We start from the raw sequence: 18290 nt of genomic DNA, 5'->3' as shown, positions 1-18290 counted from the left end.
ATAATTTTGTATTGTTGAAACTATCATATTTTTATGAGGAAAAGATGTTGACAGGTTTTTTTTCTAATTGCACCATATCTTCAGATACCCATTTGATTGAAATATTGGAAATAGAAAATCATAAATAGACTATCTAAAATCTTTTGCAAAACAAAAATTAAACAAAACATTTATCTGAACAAAATAGAACTTAAAAGATTTTCAAGTTTGCTGATGAAAATACAGACATTTTATTTAAGAATATCATCTGATAATTGGATCAAATGAGTTGAAGCATATAAAGCCCTGTGGAAACTTTAAATTATAATATAAATATCATTTAAACAAAAATAAATGCAGCATAAGTTAGGAGACACAATCATTACTGTTATTTGCTAATGTCCTTGAATGAAATTTGTGTATAAAGTTCAAATAGGTTTTTAGATGGTCTTGCTTATAAATAATGTATCTGAATGCTTTAAGTTACAGAATGGATACCTCCATTGAAATCTGTGATCATGCTAAAGAGACTAATCTCATACTATCTACACAGGAAATATAGAGTACATGTCACTCAGATTATAACATGTGGGAGAAGTAGCCCAATGAGTTGGTCCCACCTGTAAGGGACCTTGCATGAAGTCTATAGATAAATTATGAACAAGGCCTAAAACTGATTAGGAAAAACAGTAGGCTAGATTGCATCTGACCAAGTACATAGCACTTTCATAGATTGTGAACTTTTTTTGCTGCAAAAGCCTAGCTTTTAATGCCATTATTCTCCTAATAATGCTGCAATGATTATGAATCATGGGGTACCAGGTTGGTAGTACAAAGTGGCTGCAGCTATTTCCTTTGATGAAACTTGTATTGAGAAGAGCAATTAGTAATCAGGCACTTGTGTAGAAAGACAAAAAGATGAGGTCAGTTATAACTGTAATTGACAAGATGACTTGTTAAATATATTGATATTGCTGACAGTAATAGAAAGTTTCTAATTTGTGCAGTTCTTCCATGTGTGGTTCTTGTAAAGAAGTGAACAAAAACCACACTGGAGAGAGATTTAATCTGTATTGATGAACATAGCACCCCAGAAATTTTATGACACTACAGTTTACTTGAGGCCTTAGTTTCTGTTAAAAAAAAATTAAGCATTTTTCATAGCTACAAAAGTTTGTAGTTCTATTTTCAAAAAACCTGTTTTGGTGATTGAAGTAACTTGGGCTTGAAGTAACAGTGGAACACATACATCCCGATCTTGGAGTGGGAATGAAGAAAAAAATTCCAAATAAAGTATAGTTGGGTAATTTTTAGAGCAAAATAGAACATTTTTCAATTTTATTCAACTTGTTGAATTCCATTCAATTATAATCTATTTTCAATATTAAGTGTCATATGGTTTTAGGCACTTTCATAATGTTTTAGAGTAAAATATTGCTGGCATCAAAATTCACACTCCCTTTTTCTAGGAATGCCCCTTAATTTAATTCACTTTGCCTGCATATTATACATGTACATTCCTAATATAATAAATGCTAGGAAATGATCTGATAAAATTAGATATCTATTCATAAATGTGAAGTCCTGTGATTGCTAGTCCTTCAGATTATGCTAATCCTTTACCATACTAAAAAAAATTGGCTTTTGCCTATTGATACTTTGTACTTTTAAATTTCAAGTCCATCACAATACATTTCTAAAAGTCTTATTTTCTAGGAAAGGTGTGGTTACCTGTTTTCTCACAGGATATTATCTGTAGACCAAGGAGTGCTATGTTATAATACCCATGGTTTTTATTCCATTAACTTCCTTTTGTTTTATGCTGTGGTTTGATTCTCAGGTCAGGTTTAGTACGAATAGTCTTTGGGAATAAATTTCCTTTGTCTTGAAGGCCTGGTGGACCTTTGACTGTTAATAACTATGGGTATTGGACTTGGAGCACTTTTAGTCACTCTAAAAATTATGCTTTTACAGTTATAGGTTACATACAGGTGCTGGAGACTATCTAGACCCCAGGGAAAGACCTTTAACTATTACCTTATATCATGGCTCTGTGGTGGAAAAAGATCCTTGTCTCCTTGGATTTGATTTGATAACATGCATAGAATTGTGAGTATTAATCTGACAGATATTGTGATATTAACTTAGAGGATTTTTTCTGCCTAAATTAGTAGGAATTACTTTTAAGCCCTATTTTATGCTTTTGTAAAGGCAGTAGTTGCCTTCTAGAGGCAGATATTGCCTGAATCCATACAAATGAATCCAACCAGTTAAGTAAACGTATACTGTGTGAGACAGAACCAAGAAAATATATACAGTGACCACGAAATTAAAAGGCCTCTAAACAAGGCATCACAAATCTTAGTTCTAGGGCACAGAGGTAGTAGATTACTAATGTGGAATAAGACATGAGCTATTTGCTAGACATAATCGATTGGTTTTATTTAACTGTATTTCTTGGTTTATAAGACTTCTGTTAGGAGAGGCATGATATTGAGGAATGACGGAGTTCTTTAGAAAGACATTGATTAGAAGATGGTGGGAGGAGTAGGTCAGAAAATTCCAAACTCTCCAGATTTCCCTCACAAACAAAATTGTACCTCGGGGTGAATATAGATCAGTGGAAAAAACAATTAAGCCTTGGGGCAGAACAGAAGTCCTAGAAAAACCAGAGTAGATCAGAGGGAAGACCATTGATTGGAGGTTTAATCAAGTGTAAAGTGTAAACACTTCCAGATTACTTGCACAGAAATGGCAATAGGGAGCCTTGAGACATGGTCTGGGTTCTGAGGTAGCTTCAGCCTGAACCTCAGGAACTTTCTCCTCCTAGATTGTGGGGAGGGGGCACAGGCACAGGCAGGCAGTCCAAATCTAGAAAACCTGAAGGGACCTTGGCTGATTAGAAACATCAGGCCCAGCTCTGCTGCTGAAGAGCCTAGTGGAAAAAGGAACTCTCACACAGGTAAAGTGCAGAAACTGTGGGGCAGGGATGCTGGGGGTACACTGCAGGAGGATAGAAATTTGGGTTTGAAGTTCCAGATCAGATGGGAGAGCTGAAATAAAACCAGAGACACCATCCCCCTACACCCAGGACTAGAGGTCATTACATTAATAAATAGTTATTAGAAAAAAAATGAACTGACAAAGGAGAAATAATCCAATCATAGAAAGTTACTATAGGAATAGAGAAGCCTCAGGTTAATCTTCAGAGGAGGATACTGAAGTTTAAAAAAAATAAAAAAGTTAAATGATCATCTACCTAGAAAGAATTTATAGAAGAGCTCAAAGATTTTAAAAATCAAATGCGAAAGATGAAGGAAAAACAAGAATAATCCAAGAAAAACAAGGATTGACAAGTAAACCAACTAGAAAAGGCTATCCAGAGACTTTTTTTTAAATAGTATTTTATTTTTTCTAAGTGCCTGCAAAGAGTTTTCAACATTCACCTTTGCAAAACCTTGTGTCCCAATTTTTTTTTTCCCCTCCTTCTTCCCCCCCACTCAAGACAGCAAGCAATCCAATTTAGGTTAAACATGTGCAGTTCTTCTAAGCATATTTCCGTATTTGTCATGCTGTGCAAGAAAAAAAAATCTGATCAAAAGGAAAAACAAAACAAAACAAGCAACAAAAGGTGAAAATACTATGCTTTGACCCACATTGTCTCCATAGTTCTCTTTCTGGAGCAGGTGGTACTTTACATCACAGGTCTATTGGAATTGACTTAAATCACTTCATTGTTAAAAAGCCAAGTCCAACTAATACATTGTTGGAGTTGTGAACTAATCCAACTGCTCTGGAGAGCAATTTGGGACTATGCACAGAGAATTATCAAACTGTGCATATCCTTTGATCTAGCAGTGTTTCTCCTGGGTTTATATCTCAAAGATCATAAAAATGGGAAAAGGATCCACATATGCAAAAAAAAGTTTGTGGCAGCCCTTTTTGTAGTGGGTAAGGAACCAGAAACTGGATATCATCAGTTGGGGAATAGCTGAATAAGTTATAGTATATGAATGTTATGGAATATTCTTGTTCTGTAAGAAATGACCAGTAGGATGATTTCAGAAAGGCCTGGAGAGACTTTGATGAACTGATACTAAGTGAAATGAACAGAACCAGGAGATTATTGTACATGGCAACAAGATTGTGATGATCAACTGTGATGGACTTGGCTCTTTTCAACAATGAGATGATTAAGGCTAATACCAATAGACTTGTGATGGAAAGAACCATCTGAATTCAGAAAGAATTATGGGAACTAAATGTGGATCGCATAGTATTTTCACTTTTTTTTTTTTCTTGTGCAGCATGATAAATGGAAATAACTTTAGGAGAATTACACATGTTTAACCTATATTGGATTACTTGATGTCTAAGGGAAGGGGGTGAAGGGAGGGAGAAATTTGCAATACAGGTTTTTGCAAGGATGAATGTTGAGCTATCTATGCGTATATTTTGAAAATAAGCTTAAAAAAACACAAGTCTATAGCTGATTACATAATCTTGTTACTTTGGACACTGTTCTCTTGGTTCTGCTTGCTTCACTCAGAAGATCCTGTCTTAGGGGTGAAAAAAAATGACACTTTGAAAATTAGAATTGGGCAAGTGGAAACCATAAAAGACTGAGAAATAATAAAATAATAAAAAATAGACTGAAATGTAAGAAATGGATCTGGAGAGCAGGTCAAGATGAGAACATAATTGGACCTACCTGAAAACTGACCAAAAAAACCCTTGACACAGTAATATAAGAAATAATTAAAGAAAATTGTCCTAAAGTAATAGAATAGGAACACAAAGTAGAAATAGAAAAAATTCACCAATCATCTCAGGTCTACAAGGAAAAGATATACATAGTAAAGGCTTAATAAAACTTTGTAAAACTAGAGTTCTCAATTTGTTCTTTTGAGTTCTTTTGTTCCCTACTATGTACTTTTTATTCTATTCCTTTTCTTTTCCCCTTTCCTAAGATACAGTTAAACATAGATATATTTGAATAATACAAGCTTTTTGACTTTTTTTTTTTTTAATCAAATTAACATTGGCCTTTCTATGCTGAGGTGTGCCTCTCGGTTTTCTCAGTGGCCCTTTGAAAATAGCTAGTAGTGGTTTACATGAGGACTCCAGAGTGGTGGTCTGTCTACACTTTTGGTCACTTTGACAGTCACATGCTACTATTATCTTTTTACTCTTTGAATAAGCATTTTGATTCTGTCTTTGCTAGTCTGTAGATCATTCTTGGCAGAGGTGGAAAAGCAAAGTAGAATTAAGTTACCTAGGCTTCTCCATCATTCCATTCACCTCCTTTCCTTTGATTCTCCTTTTCCCAATGTACCTTTAAAAATTTTATTGTCTTTGGTTTTAGAATGTTTGACCTAGTACTGTAAAATGTTTAGGTGCAACCAACCTTGTTTAGTGATATATATATATATATATATATATATATTTTTTTTTTAATCAAATGTGGCATAACACAAGACTGACATTCATTGTTAATACAATTTTTAGAATTGGAAGGGACCTTTCTGGCCCAAATGTGTTGTGCATAGTTGCAAAGCTAACAGAGAGCTTTTAGGTGATGAAGCAGAATATAAAAGAAATGTATTTTCTGGGCCTGGGACAAAATATGTGCTTAATAAATTCTTGTTGGTTGATTACAATTTCTACCTGTCCTTAAAAACTCAAGTTACTTCTTTAGTATGAAACTTTCCTTAATAGTTGACCTCCCCTGATCCATGGGTACTAGTAAGAACTTTACCTCTGACATAGAATTTTTTTGTATCTTTCCACTAGCTACCTGCATAGGTGCTCTACTAGTTTGTTATTGATTCTTAAAATACATTTCTCATCTATCACCTAGTACAGAAAGTATAAATTGTGACCTGTGTCTTCAAGAAGCTTACAATCTGGGTGAGGATATAAGGCTAAGGATAAAGCAGTAGATGGGAAAAAAATAACATGTTATCTGTGTTTCTTTGTATTTCTAACACTTAGCACTGTCTGGTACTTTGTAAGTGCTTAATAAATAAATGTATGTTGACTTTGAGTGTATTTTGTTGTAATGATTAATGTGGTTCTACAGATATCAAAAATATTCTGTTAATATTAAGGGAGAGATGAGTCACACAAGGTATAGTTTTTATTAAATTGATTTAGAAAAAGTATTTTAAAAATCAATACTATATTTAAATTCGTGTATCAACCTTTTCAGAATAGAACATCTAGAAGCCAAGGAATTGGCCCAGTTCCCAGAAGTATTATTTGGATTCTTCTCTCCAACCACAGTTATTATCAGCACACCGAATTTCGAATTTAATCCCTTGTTTTCAGGAAAGACACTATTCCGACATCCAGATCATAAGTTTGAATGGGACAGAACACAATTTCAGAGCTGGTAAGTTTTGTGAATAATTTTCATAGTCAAGTTTAAAGTAATTAGTTTGCTTTTTTATGTTAAAGTACATATTAAATTGCAAGGTAAATGAATAAATAAGGCATTGTTTACTGTTACTAAGTACTATGTTAAGTGGTGAAGATACAAATCCAAAACTAGGACAATTCCTACTCTCAGAGCTCACCTTTTAATGAGGGAACATCACACATAGGTTTTAGTTCCAAGTTAGAAAAGCCCAATGGTTCTCTAGAGTACAGTGAGAAAGTAGTGGTAAAAACATCTTTTAAAGTGTTAATTCCATTTGGAAATCTATTTCTGTTTAAATATTTGACAATAAGGGTTTGGAAGAACTGTTTTTGTGAGTCTTCAGTAACCATGGCTACCTAAGAAGCACAGACTGCAGCACTTGCAGAACCAGATTGAATTTCAACAAAATATTACCCTAGACCATGTCTTTGGGGGCTAGGCTCAAAGCAGGGTTAGTAGTTTAAAGGAGGGGTTCTGCTATTCTTATATTCACCTGTCCATTAGTGGGCAGTGCTTGAGTGCTTGTTGGCAGGGACAGGCCCTTTAAGGTGGTTTGGATTAAACAAAAGCCTGGGACACATTCTTCTACCAGATCCGTAGGAGGCCAGGGGACATGTGAGAAAAGGATAACCTTCAGCTCCTAGAGACCTTTTGCTGGCGTCCTTGCAGTGTTTCTCTTGAGTGGCATGTAACTTTTCTTCCGGGCACTTTGAAGAGCCTTGGATCTCCTTTCATTCTGTGCTCAACTCGTACTGCTATGCTGCCATCATCTAACACTGCTATGGAGGCCTTCTGAGAAGAGAGAGATTTAAGTGAAGGAAAGGTCTTCAAGTCAGATGTAGCAGCTGAGAATTGATGGTGAATTCAAGAGGATTTTCTAGGACTGGAGAAAACCCATGTAAGACATGGAAGGATGAGGTGGAATCAAAGTTTGGGCATATTAGCCAGGCCAGTTTTGCTAGAATGTCAATCAATGAACATTTTATACATCTGCTGTATGCTAGATACAGAAGGGCAAAATTCATTCCCTATCCTCAAGGAGCTCGGAATTCAATGGGGGAGATAACTCGTTTTTGTATGCACTTCTTTGCATGTTATGTCCAGAATAAAAAAGAAATAAACAGAAAGAAGGCACAGGAATGAAGAGGGATTGAAGGATGAAAGCTTGAAAAAATAGGCCTTAGACAGATTATGGGCAATTTGGCAAACTGAGGACAGAAATATTTTTTGGTAATAGTTCTTCTGAAGGCTCATGACCATATAGTTGACTTACATTTTAGAAAGATTATTTTGGCAGCCATGTCAGACTTGTTATACAAAGGGGGAAACTGGAGACCAGGAAACCTATTGAGACTATTGGAATAGTTCTTATAAAAGATGGGAAGAACTTGAATGAAGATTGTAGCCTTATGAGTGTTAAATTATGAGACATAGAAGTAGAGTTAATGAAAAGGCTTGGCAACTGGTTGGATTTAGAAAATGGAGGAGATTGAAAATTTGGGTACTTAGGGGGAGGGTATTGGTAATAGGAAAATTTGGAAGAAATGTTGAGTAAGATGAGTTCTTTTTTGGTCATTTTGGGTTTGAGGTGCCTTTGGGACATCTAGGACCTCTAGATATGATATTCGGTAGGCATTTGGTGATGTGAAACTGGAGTTCAGAAGCAGGCCTTACATGTATTTGGGAGTTATCTCTACATACAGACTTCCTCTTGCTTTTTATACTTGATAGAATTATTTATATGTAATTTGTAGATTACATTTTATCACTTGTATTTTTTCCCCCTGTTTTTCCTGTGCTTCTGGTTCTTTGTATTTCACAATTTGATTTTCATGTCAGTCAGTGGACTCCTTCAAATTCTATAATACTTCCTAATTCTTCTATTGTGTAGAAAGGTCCTTTTGGGAGGGATTAAGTATCTGAGTTAAACTGATCTGTAACACAGTAGGTTGTCAGGGCCTCTGAAATGATCAAGAAAATTTGTCATTAAATCTAATGAGATCTTTAAAAGGAAAGGTTGAAAAAGAAAAGAGCCAGGAGAGAATCTTGGGTAAAGACTATTGCTAACTGAGGTGAGACATGGATGAGCCATCAAAAGAATCACAATTTCAGAAATAGAAGGGATCTTAGTGGTCATGAAGTTTAGCCTGTACCTAGAAAAAGAATTCCCTCAAGCTACTCAGTGCTTAGACGCTGAATGAAGATCTTTGAGAAGGCAGCCTTTTCCATTTTTTATGTTAAGAAGTTTTTCCTTCATCAAATATGAATTTAGTTCTTTGTAGCTTCCAGGTTGGCTTCTGCTTCTGCTCTTTGGAGCTAAACACAACATACTTTATCCCCCTTTCACATCAAAAATGTGAAGGACCACTATTTGTCCCTTCTTTTCTATACATTCATTACTGTAGTTCTTTTAACTAGTCCTTCTAGAGCACAAATTTGAGGTCCTTCACTAATTTGGTTATTTCCCTTTGGACCCTCTACTTATTAATGTTCTTAAAATGTGATGCCCACGAGGAAATAATATTCTAGCTTCATTTGAACAGAGTACAGTAGTGACTGTCATATACTTATTTATAGAAGTTACGCTTTAGTGTATCTCAAGATTATATTGGGTTTTTTTTTTTTCTTTGGGGGTCGGGGGAAAGGAGAGGAAGTTACTATGTTATTCTTTTGGTTCATTGGACACTTAATATTTTCAGAAGACTACAAAAAGAATCAATTAGAGAAGAGACCAGTAGAGAGCAGTATTACAAAAGATAAGAGAGAAAACAATTTCCAGGAGGAAGTGTCAAACAAAAATAAAGCAATCAAGAAGAATGAGAACCCCTCTTGGAGAAAGCAGTTTTAAGCATGTTGCCAGCCATATTTCAAACAAGTGAGAAAAGAGTAGGGGATAAGGAAGTGAGGGCAACAAGAGTAAATGGCCTTTAATAAACATTTTGCTGTGAAAGAGATGGGACAATAGGAGGTTTGTAGGGTTAAATGAAGATGAGAGGGACTTCTTAAATGAAATGTCCTGAAAGAGAAGATGAAGGATGAGATCAGAATCACAATTAGATAGCTTAGCCTTAGTAGGAGAAAATCCATTACTTTCAGATAAAAGAAGAGAAAAGGAATGAGAATTTAGTGTTTTGTCTTATTCTATAGTTCCATCCCTTGCTCCATGGATACATATCTTTGTTGATAATATAGCTTTATTTAGGAAGATATACATATATATATATGTATGTATATTTTGTCCTTAACATTCATTGCTATCAATATAAATATATATACATATATTTATATATTTTTTTTTTTTTTGTCCTTAACATTCATTGCTACCTTTGGTTCATTCTGAGCCCTAGCAGTCTTGGGACTTTTGAATTCATCTCCAATTGCATGCCTTTGCTTCTCTTCCAGGGGAGAAAAAAAATCTTAATTTGGTTGATGAATTTCATATCTATTCATCTCTTCTTTCTCATTGTAATTACTTGTCAGAAATCTTTGAAACCTTTCCATCTCTCCTGGAAAGCTTCCCCTATAGAATTGCAGATTCAATCCTACCTATTCCTACCTACCTATTTTTTTTCTGAAATATATTCTTAGTTTAGGATGCACTACAGACTTATGCCCAAATTTTTCCATTTTCAACTGGCACAGACTTGAGTTGTCACTGGCTTCCTATTACTTTAACTACATAATCTGCATTTGGTCCTTTAAGATCAGAAGCAAGTCCAGAATATCAGCCTCTTCACCCTCTATTTGTAATTTTTTTTTCCAAAGTGATCATTTAGACAAGTGTTTATTAGCTACTTCTGCTGTTAACAGCATTCCAGCAGATGTTCACATAATTGTTTTTCGCCATTGTTTCCTGAATCTGAAGTATCCTTATAGTAGCAATCTTAAGCTTTGTGGGCAGTTCTTTAATAACACTTCTACCATTTCTTACATGCTTCTAGTGCATAGATTTCACCTTGAGACAGCAGTAGTATAGTAGTTTTGGAGTTAAAATTGACAGTAACTTAAGTATATAACCAACTAATTAGTTCTGTTTAAGAAATCATGGGTCTTTGCAGTATGTAGTTCATATGTCCAGTTAAACCCTGTAATAATTCAAATGAGGCATAAGCCAGTGTGACATGCTGACCAGACTTTGTCATTTACCACTGTTACAGAGGACTTCATGACAGGATTCGTTCTTTATAGATGATGAGGTCCTTTGGAGGCTCTTGTTTGTAAATGATTTGGTGGTCTCCAGAAGACTGCAAACTTCCTAAATGGGATACACTACAACTCCAGAGTTGAGTCTAATCATCCACATATACAAGAAACACCCACTGACAAAGAATGCCTGGTGTTCACACTGTCAGGCACTTGAATTGATGGCCCATAATGTTTGTTTCTGCATGTTGTGTGCTTGTTTTATTTACTGGAAAACACTTTAGAAGAACAGAATTAGAGAAGAAAATAGTCAGACTTGTATATGAGGAATTATACTGGGCTTTTAATAACCTTCTCTCTGAAACAGAGGCCCAACTTTGTAACATTAGTGTTTTGGTGATGTGTTATGGCTTCTAAGGATAGTTGCATACTTCTATCTCCAAAGAATTCAAGGTTCAAGTCACATCAAGAGATTTGGAGAGATCTATAGATACAAATAAGCTATACTGTATTACCAATGAAAAAATACAGAGAAGTAGCACCATAATAGATTTTCTCCAAAATATGTGTACCAAGAAAGGAAAGGAGGGCAGTCATAATAAAAGGAAATAAATGGTAGCTTTCCCGGACTTTATGCTCCAGTGTTACTTTAAATTCAGATTAGAAGATGACCCCTAATGGGGAAATCCCTGTAGATTTATGGGAGGATCTTTACAAGAGCAAGAAGATATCAATGGGCTAGAATCTGCACTCATATGGATAGATGATAAATCCATCAAAATGTATGCAAGGCACTGAACTATAAGTTCTAGGGGCGCAAAGATAGAAATAAAATATTTTTAATTGGGAGAATATGTGATACATGTAGAAGAGTATGAGGTAATTTGAGAGGAGAAACATGTTGGTGGAGCAGAGATGAGGGAAGACTTATCTAGCTAGATTTTGAAGGAAAACAAGGATTCTGAAAGACAAATGAGAGAGCCAGAGAGAGAGAGAGTGACTGTACTGTTGATTCAGCTTAGACTAGTGAAGAGAGGCAGAAAAGGAAATGAGTGTGGGGAAACAGCTAAAAGATGGACTATGTGAAAGACAGTAAAAGGAACTCTACAAAAACCTGAAGTCATGATATGAAAGGCTTTAAATGGCAGGTAGGAGGTTTTTGTTTTTGTTTTTTTTTGTTTTTTTTTTTTTTTTTGAGATTCCCTAAAGACAATAGTCATTGAAGGCTCTCAGCCAGGAGAATGTTTGGCAGACTTTTTTTTGATAGAAAAGAATAGGAATGTGTGGAAGGGTTAGATAGAGAAAGATGACTTATCTGATGGGAATGACATAGATTTCCTTTAATAATGCTCTCATTAGTCTCATTAACTCCCAGGTCAAATTCCAACAATTTGAATTAGAATCTGTTCCACATTGTTAATTATGCATAATTTGCTTTATGTCAATATCTGAGGCTATATGTTTTATCACTACCCTTATTGGATCTTGCAAGAAGTGATCTTGTGAATAAGTGCCTCACTTCTGTTTTTTTCCTGTTGGACTCTTTACTCTCTGGTATCTGACTTGTCAGATATATATCCATAACTGTATCTATAAAAATAAATATACGTAGGTACCTTTATTTTGAACTCAAAATCCTTGATTAGCTGTGCAAGTTTGGCACTTTTTTTTCTTGCCTTAATGATATATTATTCATCCAAGGTCAAGCACATTCCAGATGAATGCCACAGGAAAATCAGATACTTGTTTATTCATGTCAAGTTAACATGGTTATTTTGGGACATTTGGTTGGAGCGTCTCCCCTGGTGACATCATCATGCCATGGAGCATGAGAAACAGCATTCTCCAGCTCAGGATAGAAATAGGAACTATTTAATCAATAGATGGCTAAGGTTCATAGGTCTTCTTACTTCTGTCATTTGTCCCTGATGCAATTGTGACATGGGTTGTGATACTCTTCTGCTTCTTTGAGACACTTGTTTTATTTATATATATATTTTCCCACGGAGCATTTCTTTCCCCTTAATAATTTGAAGGCCAAAAAGGTGTCCAACAGCCCTTTTGTCCTTAACAGGAAGACCAAGCCTGCATTTTTGTGCACACTTAGCGGTTAGCTAGCAATGATAGAAATGAAAGCAGCAAACTCTCTGCAGGCTGTGGATCCCTTCGTATTTCTAGAAGCTTTACAGGTAAGTTTTTTTTTTAGTTATCTATCACTTGTATTATATCAATTAATTGAGTTTAAGTACTACAATGTGTTTTTTCTTTGTCCTTTTTGGCCTTCTCTGTTCAGTTTAGCCAGCTTTCATTTGTTAATGACTGCATTATCTATCTAATGGATTATTTTAAATCACTTGTGGCTTCCTACCCCCTATTATCAACTGTCAAGGATGAAATTGGGTATTGTAGCCAGTAAGAAAGGAAATAAATATCTGACAAAGAGACAACCTTATGCCAGAAAAGGTAATGGTTTACATGGTATTTGTCCAGGGCATTTCAGGACTTTTCCTCTCCTCTCACCAAAACAATAATAATAAAAACCCTGAACTTCCCTCAGACTGGTTCTAAAACAGTCTTTCATTCACCAATTTGAAATGTGATTTAACTGTAATCCTCTAGAGAGAGGGAACATATCTGCTTCTATTCATATTAAGAAATAAAAGACTGATAAAAATTTCTTTAATTGAGCAATTTCTGATAAAGAGTGAGTAGAAGCCCCTGAACATCTGGGGCTGAATAGGATTGAATAAAGAATAGCAGGACTCCTCAGGAGTAACAGCATTTAAAAGCTTAATTTCCTACAAACCTCTGTGAGGGGAGATAGAAGTATCAGTCTCACTTTTAGACATTTGAAGACTTGGGCTCAGAAAGACTTAGTAACTTATCCCTGTTTATCTGGCTGGTAAATGACTGGACTGGGAATGAAACCTGCATCTTACTTCAAATCCATTATTTTCTACCACACCAAACTCCTTCTCCAGAAGCCCAAAAAAGGAAGGGACAACGCACCAAAGATAAACTGGGCTTTTGGATAACGTTACTTAGGTCTGCTCTTAGGTCATTGTGTTTGACTGCTTAAATGATAGCCTGTGTTACCTCTACTACATTTGAAAGCTAAATAAGTTTTAGATAGGAATGTTATTAGCACTATTTTTCTCTGATGTTAATGATTTACAGTTACTATTAAGATGTCAACCTGTTGCCCTCAGCTTTTAGGGGGGAAAATGATTTCCAAGTTGAGTAGTAAAGCATTAGTTTTGAAAAACATGCGTTTTATAATTGTAATGTCTTATGTACATGTGTGTATATATTATATCTGAGATAATATATACTGTATCTACAGATATATATCTCTAGATCTACTTATAGATCTATAGATGTTTTTATATATCTTTAGATCAATAGAGATTTCTTTGTGAATGAAACTCTTTAATATAAAACTTTGTTCACTTAAGCTATTTCAGATAGAATTTCTTATGATTAGACTTCTGGCCCCTAATATATGTTGATCTAGTTTAAAAACCAAGTAAATTATATAACTTAAAGAGATAATTTGTTTCTCCTCAGGGGCTTCAGAAGCAGCAAGAAATTATGGTTATTCAGTGGAATTTACTGGATTAGGGGAACCACCACCTGGAGCTGAGGCTGTTGGATTCTGTACTCAGATAGGGATCTTTATGAAAAATAAACCAAACATACAACCTCTACACAATGAAAAAACTATAGAATGCACTCATACAACAGTAAGTATTAGATTTGTAAGTTGAAATACAGACTTATTAATGATTTTGGTAGGAGAGAATTCAAGGCTAAGAGAAACTTGAAAGATTAGATTTTATTTCTCTAGCTCTGCAATAGAAAATAATTTGCTTAACTGCATAGCTGATGTACTCCAAAAAAGGATGTTTTTTCTTGTATTTGCCTGAGACCTGAGTCAAATATTGGTTCTCTTGTTAACCAGTGAAGGAGGAAAGGTAAAACAAATCTGAGAAACTGAAAAGGCTTAGTTGAAATGGTAAAAAAAAAAAAAAAAAAAAAAAAAAAAAAAAAAAAAAAAAAAAAACTTGTTGTGACCCAATGGTACTACAGTGCTGACCTGTTGAATGTAAAATTAATCAACAAGCACTTATTTATTTTATTTGTGTTTTGCTGAAGCAATTGTGATTAAGTAATTTGCCCAGGGTCACACGACAAGGAAGTGTTAACTGTTTGAGACCAGATTTGAACTTGGGTCCTCCTGACTTCAGGGATGGTGCTCTATCTACTGTGCCACCTAGCTGTCCCCACAACAAACATTTATTAAATAACCTATGTGCCACGTCCTGTACTGGTACATGATGATACAAGACCAAAAAGTGGCTGTCTTATAAAACTTACGTTCTAGGAGAGAAAACATCAGGTACGTTACATACATAATTGGAAGGGAGGGAAATAATTGAAGCAATGACCGTCAAAAAGGGAGAAGAGTGGCTCTGAGGTTGTGAATCCTAGACTAGAAACATGATGGTGCCCTCAAAATAGGGAAGCTGAAGGAGATGTTTAAGGAGTGAAATGGTGAATTCTTTTTTTTATACATCTTGAATTTGTCTGTGGGACATTGATAGAATTACCCACCAATCATTTGGTATTATGGGGTTGGGATTCAGGAGATAATCAGATAATGAAATCTAAGCATAAACTACATCAAGTAAACTGAAGTTGAATTGATGAGTTCACAAAAAGGACACAGATCAAGTTAAGGCCTTGGGGGTACTTCCACTTAGGGGGAGTATAATTCAGCACAATAAACTGAGGAAAGTTAGACCAGGAGAAAGTTGTCCAAACTGAGGGAGAAGAAAATAGCCATGGGGGAGGTCATCAGCAGGATCAGCCATGGGAGTTAGTCTTTCAGAAAATAGTTGATCATGGAGAGAAGCTGGGAAGTAGATCAAGAGGAAGTGAGACATAAAAACAAAACATCTGCACCTATTATTATTCTACTGCTATTTAGAAATTACTTATTGTAAACAATATTATACAACTAATTTATTTCATGATAATTTGCATTTAGGTGAATTTTGGTTAATTCTTCCTGCTTTTCTTATTTTGAATTATTTCATAACGATCCATTTAGAATTTTTCTGTTGCTCTTACATGATCATCTTACTAGGAGTCAGGATACCAGAGTTTGAGCCCTGCTTCACATTTACATGATGTGAAGATAAAATAAGAATATAAAACACTTTGTAAATCTTTAAAACACTGTATATGTTAATTATTCCATTATATCAGTGAGCCATGATTTATTTAACCATTCCTGGTTTGGATACAGGTTTTTATCCCCCCCCTCCAATTGTGTGTATATCTGAGACACATTTTGGGCTTAAGTGATTTGCCTAGGGTCACACAGATAGGAAGTGTTAAGTATCTGAGGAGGGATGTAAACTTGGGTCCTCCTACTCCAGGGCCAATGCACTGTCCACTGTACCATCTATACTGCCGCTTTATCCAAGTCTTTAGAAGTTAAAAATAATGCTGTGAGAATCTTTGAACAGAGCATCTTGTGTGTTGATAAAACTCCCAAGAGTTTTTAGTCATGGATCAGAGGTAGCTGTTAATTTTTCTTGGTCTCTTCACTATGTAGACTTGATCCCTTGCTTTTGATAAAACTTCTGGAAGATTGACATTTTAAAGTTGCTGCTTCTTCATGTACGAAATGTACATTTTTTTTTTAAAAGTGACTTGTTTCTAGAGAGTCAGAATGAAAAGTATTGTGAAGAAAATATCCTTTCTTTCTCCATTGCTTCCTAATAGACTTGAAAAATTTAAACAAATCTTTAAATTTTAGTCTGCTTGATTGGATTATTCCAGATTTAATATCAATTTGTAATACATAAATTCATCTTTCATATTTTAGAAGGATACCTAAAAATTAGAATATAGTTAATTCATTGAAGGTAGGACTGGTGGTTTTGGTTTTTGTCTTAGGTTGGTTTTTGGTGTCCTCTCTACTATCTTTTCTGATCATATTATACATTATTCTTAACACTAGATTCCATCCCACCTGCCTTACTCCATTCTATATTGTCTTCCTGCCTTGCTCAGGGTATTCTCCTTCCTTGGAGTACATTTCCTCATCTGTTCTCTCGAAATTCTGAACATTAAGTTTCAGATGAGGTGCAGCCTCCTGCACTGGCTCTATCTTAATCTTCACAGTTTCTAGTGCTTTGCTCTTGAAAATTTATACTTTTATTTTATATTTCACTTACATGTGCCCAGCCTTCCCCTTCCAGTAGATTATAAGCTTCTGGAGGACAGGGACTATCTTAATTTTTGTCTTTGTTTCAAGTGCCTATCATGTAACAGGAATGATGAAATAAATGCATTATGGGTGCTAGTAAATATTTGTTGAATAAGCCTCTTAAACTTCTTGTGATCTCCTTTAGGAGATCAGGATTCCACTAATAATTTCATATGCCTTCCTCCATCTTCATGTAGTCATTTTGCAGTGCAGTTTTGCTTAGATTTTTTTTCTTGATCTGTGTGTATGTGCACGTATGCTTGAGGACATCTATTGTGTTAAGAATAGCAGCTGAAATCTTTTTCTTATTCCCTCCAGGTTGGTACAGTAATATATCCAAGCTTGAAGGAAGAAAAATACCTTCGAAAGGCAGTATCCAATGAAGTTTTTTCTCAAATCTTAAAAATGAAGAGAGTTCTATTAGAGAGTCTCAAGATGAAGAATGACAGTGACAGTGGTGATGAGCTTGAATTTGTCAAGCCTAAATATAATGAATCTAAAAATGATCCCTTTGAGGAGACCCCCAAGCCGTTCTGTATTGAAAATGTATTCTATGTACCTCTGGAAAGGCTTTTCTCTTTCCCCAAAATAAAACACCTATGTGGTGACCTTGAGACGTTAAAAATGCTAATTGCTGATGAAGTAACACTAAGCAGTGATGGTTCTTCTGTCATGATTAACATTGTCGATGAAGAGGACTGTGATTTGAGTGACAATGATGGGGATGACTTATGATTTGGATGACAATGAGGAGGAGCTATCTGTGACTCTAATAGGACTTGTGTATAATGGGGATGACCATGAAGATCATTGCTAAGTCGTTGTTGTTGTTTTCACAAATTCAGGGAATTAAACTACTTAAAGGGCTCTGCTGGCTTTTTTTTTTCCCCTGTGGGTTAGCAGTTTTATTAGTTTAAAGTTTGGAATTAAGTTATTGATGGTGTAAAATCAGTGTTGCTAAACTGAAATAGTAATGGGACTACTAAACTATTCATAAGGATCCTTGGGGGCTACATACTAACTTAGGGGGAAAAAAACCATGTTATCAATATATGTTCCACTGTTTTTGTTTTGTTTAGGTGTCCCAGTGACTATTGGTTTGACACCTGGGGTTCAAACTCCCTTAGTCCTACTCTCCTTACCAGAAACACTATCCCTTCAGAACACAGGGCTAGCTTATGCCCTTTTATGCTAAGCATAAAACAATATCCCTAATAAGGTGTTTTTTTCCCCCCATTAGAACTCAGTATTGATTGTTTACCCCAGGCCAAGGTGTTTGGCAACTCTGCTGGAGGATTTGTGAGGTGTTTCTATGCTTTGCCCTTTTCCTACCTGTGCCTGCAAAGCCTATTATGTACTTCCTCTTTCTTGTTTTGCCTTTGATGCTAAAGGGAATTCTGTTCCCAAGTTCTAAAATGGCCATATATAGACTGTAAGATATGGTGCATTTGATTATGGAAGTTGAGA

At 35.3% G+C, this 18290-nt stretch overlaps 1 protein-coding gene across 4 annotated transcripts in view; it reads left to right on the top strand.

Moving 5' to 3' along the window:
* The window catches only part of HENMT1 (HEN methyltransferase 1), a 55402-nt gene extending 37713 nt beyond the window's left edge, over positions 1–17689 (top strand). For all 4 annotated transcript variants that reach the window (XM_074262853.1, XM_074262851.1, XM_074262850.1 and 1 more), the window contains exons 4-7: positions 1954–2088; positions 6191–6374; positions 14113–14286; positions 17142–17689. In XM_074262853.1, coding sequence (XP_074118954.1) covers positions 1954–2088; positions 6191–6374; positions 14113–14286; positions 17142–17558 — 910 coding nt within the window. In that variant the 3' untranslated portion in view covers positions 17559–17689. The remainder of the gene's footprint in view (positions 1–1953; positions 2089–6190; positions 6375–14112; positions 14287–17141) is intronic.
* Positions 17690–18290: the final 601 nt, after the last annotated feature.

The sequence above is a fragment of the Sminthopsis crassicaudata genome, chromosome 4, assembly GCF_048593235.1.
Source record: "Sminthopsis crassicaudata isolate SCR6 chromosome 4, ASM4859323v1, whole genome shotgun sequence".
Taxonomy (NCBI): Eukaryota; Metazoa; Chordata; class Mammalia; order Dasyuromorphia; family Dasyuridae; genus Sminthopsis; species Sminthopsis crassicaudata.
This window is presented reverse-complemented; position numbering and strand designations above follow the sequence as displayed.